Below are 2,973 nucleotides of genomic sequence, written 5' to 3' on the forward strand. Positions count from 1 at the left end.
TGCAAGCATCGCCAGGTCAAGGCGTCGCCAAGGTAGGGCATCGCCAAGGTAAAATGTCACTAGAGCAAGGCATCCACAGCGTTGCTCCCCGATACCCATGGGTAGGAAAGACCATGGAGGGAGTGACGCCATGGGAAGGCCTCGAACCCCGATAACCCGGGGTAGCAATAAAGGGAAGAGAAAGGTGGCTTCAAGGCCATAGTACTAGCGCCAGTGGAGAGCAATCTGACTCGTGAAGGGCCCATGTCGTCCTAGAGAGGCCCTTGGGATAGTTACGACTCATGAGAGGGTCACGCCCAGGGGTAACTAGGTGCAAGGTACGAGAGGAAGGTAGATACGCTCTCAAAGCGAGTGACTAGAGGTTTGGGGGCATGAGCTGGCACCTAAAAAGTCACCCCTTGCGCTAGATGCACTCCAAGGAAGGAGGACTCACACGACGAAATACCCCTAAGTTGGGTCGCGGTGCTGTGAGGCCCTCCACGTGTAGTAGCAGCCAAGTCAGAACAGAAACATCAACTTGTCAGGTATAAGGTAATTAAAGCTATTTAGATTAAAGTTTACGTTTCGAGCGTTTAAGGTACTTTAAATGCTTCGAGCGGTTTAAACGTCTTAAAGGCGCTGAATGTTTCATAACCTTAAATGCGCTTTAAGACGCTTTAAATGCTAGAGTCGTTTAAATAGAACCTTGGACATTGGAAACGGGGTTCGAACTTTTGGCAAATTTTCCCAAAATACACTCTAGTTGCTTGCTCGAGTCTTGAGGCTACGCACAAGGGACTAGAGAAAGGTTTTTTGCCAGAAGGAGAAAAGATAAACAATACACAGTTTCGTTTACCACCTTCAGAGTGCCATTCACGGTGCTTTGATACGGAGGTGCAAAGTTTTTGGTGTTTCTTGCTAGCTGACTTGAGCGTCCGAATGCAAACGGCCGCTAGGGCGCCCTTTTGTCCTTCTTTGCAGGTATACACAGGTAGCCAGAGGGAAGGTGTCCTTGGCTGACGGGCAAGGTTGCGCACAAAGACGTCCCAGGTCAACCGGCCGGAACATTTGGCGCCCACCGTGGGGCCGATTTAAAACATCAGTCCCACCGCAAGTTTCAGTCAATTTATCAGAGCTACCCTAACGACTGGAGAAGTTTCAAAGGAAAACTGTGAAGAATGAGGGGCACGAGACAAGGTTCCGCGCGCGCAGCAGGCGAGGAAATGTCCATGCAGCAGGTCATGGATATGATGCGGGGGCTGCAAGATGAAATGGCGGAATCAAGGGCGGAGCAAGAGCGTATGCAGGCGGATCTCGCGGCTTCCCATGTGAGAAATGATGAGCTCCATCGTATCAATGAACAGTTGCGCCGTGGTTTGGGCGATAACCAAGGGCAACGTGACCAAAATGAGACCGAGCCTCTCACCCCACCAAGGGAGTTTTCCACACCCTTCTCGCAGGAGATTCTGGAAGCTGTGATCCCCAACACGTTCGCGGAACCCAAAGTGATCTTCACCGGGATGGAGGATCCTGAGGCGCACCTCACTGCTTTCCACACGCAGATGGTGCTAGTAGGCGGCTCCGATGCCGTGAGATGCAAGCTCTTTATGAGCACCCTGACGGGAATGGCAATGGATTGGTTCATCAGCCTTCCAAACGGCCATATCACCTCCTTTCAGCAGTTGTCGCAGTTGTTTAAAGAGCAATACTTGGCGAACAGGGCTCCGCCGCCAGTTTCCTATGACCTGTTTGATGTGAAACAGTATCAAGGAGAGACCTTGAAGGAACACATCAACCGTTTCGGGGCCCAACTAGTAAAAGTTGGCACTACAGAGGAGCCTATAATCGTGTACGCATTCAGAAAATGCGTATGTCCCGGCCCTTTTTGCGAATCCATTATTCGCAATCGTCCTAGGACCTTCGCTGAAATAAGGCGTCGGGCGGTGGAGCATATCGCCTCCGAGGGAGAGGTGTGTGAGAAGCGCACCAGCGTCGTACCCTCACGCCCGAGAGCGCAGACGCGGGCTCAACCCGTCAGGGTCAACGAGACCACGACGGGGAGAAAGAAGCAAGAGGGGAAACGCCCCTATGAGACCAGAAAACCCCAGCCCAGGGGTCCAGCAGGGAAAAATCGCCCGACCAGGGAAAGGGCCAGGCCAGCGAGGTACGACTTTGTGGTGGAATTGAAAGATCTGATTGCCGTGCCCAATATAGCTGAAAGGTTGAGGCGACCGGCGAAGACTGACAAGGTGTTAGGGCCTCGCAAGGACTCTTGGTGTGAGTTCCACGAAGCTTTCGGTCATCACATCAACAACTGCCTGTCATTGGGTTACCAGCTAGATGAGTTGGTGAGAAGCGGGTTTCTGAAAGATTAGGTTGCAAAGTCCGCCATGACCGCGACCCTTCCGGCACCAGTGGAAGAACAAGCGCACGAGATGCCTGTCCTTGGCGAAGTCCACACCATTGTTGGTGGCTTTCCCGGGGGAGGACCCACTGCCTCCCAACGGAAGAAATATGCGAGGGGGGTCAATTCGATTGAAGAAAGAATATCGGGTAACCCGTGGGAGTCAGACCTCGTGTTCACGAGGACGGATCTACAGGATGTTGTGCCGCACGATAATGACCTCGTGGTCATTTCGGTCGTCACGACCGGAAGAAAGGTGCACAGGGTTCTAGTCGACCAAGGAAGCTCCGCAGATGTTATGTTCTGGTCGACATTCAACAAGTTGCGCTTGTCTCCTGACCTTTTGAGACCCTACACAGGGTGCTTATATGGGTTCGCTGACAACCAAGTGGAAGTACGAGGCTACCTGGAATTGAGGATGACATTCTCGGATGGAGCGGCCTCACGTACCGAAAACATTAGGTACTTAGTCGTAAACACCAACTCAGCCTACAACATCTTGTTGGGCAGACCGACGTTGAATAGGCTGAACGCAGTAGCCTCCATGCGCCACATGAAAATGAAGCTGCCGGATCTCAGTGGCAAAGTGA

General features: G+C 52.3%; 1 protein-coding gene across 1 annotated transcript; it reads left to right on the forward strand.

Annotated features, from left to right (window-relative positions):
* The first annotated feature begins 1,202 nt into the window (after positions 1 to 1,202).
* On the forward strand, positions 1,203 to 2,354 carry LOC137839258 (uncharacterized). The gene is made up of 2 exons (XM_068648379.1): positions 1,203 to 1,544; positions 1,659 to 2,354. Exons 1-2 carry the CDS (start codon positions 1,203 to 1,205, stop codon positions 2,352 to 2,354), a joined length of 1,038 nt encoding a protein of 345 aa, XP_068504480.1.
* Positions 2,355 to 2,973: the final 619 nt, after the last annotated feature.

The sequence above is a fragment of the Phaseolus vulgaris genome, chromosome 3 (assembly GCF_000499845.2).
Source record: "Phaseolus vulgaris cultivar G19833 chromosome 3, P. vulgaris v2.0, whole genome shotgun sequence".
NCBI classification, from domain to species: Eukaryota; Viridiplantae; Streptophyta; class Magnoliopsida; order Fabales; family Fabaceae; genus Phaseolus; species Phaseolus vulgaris.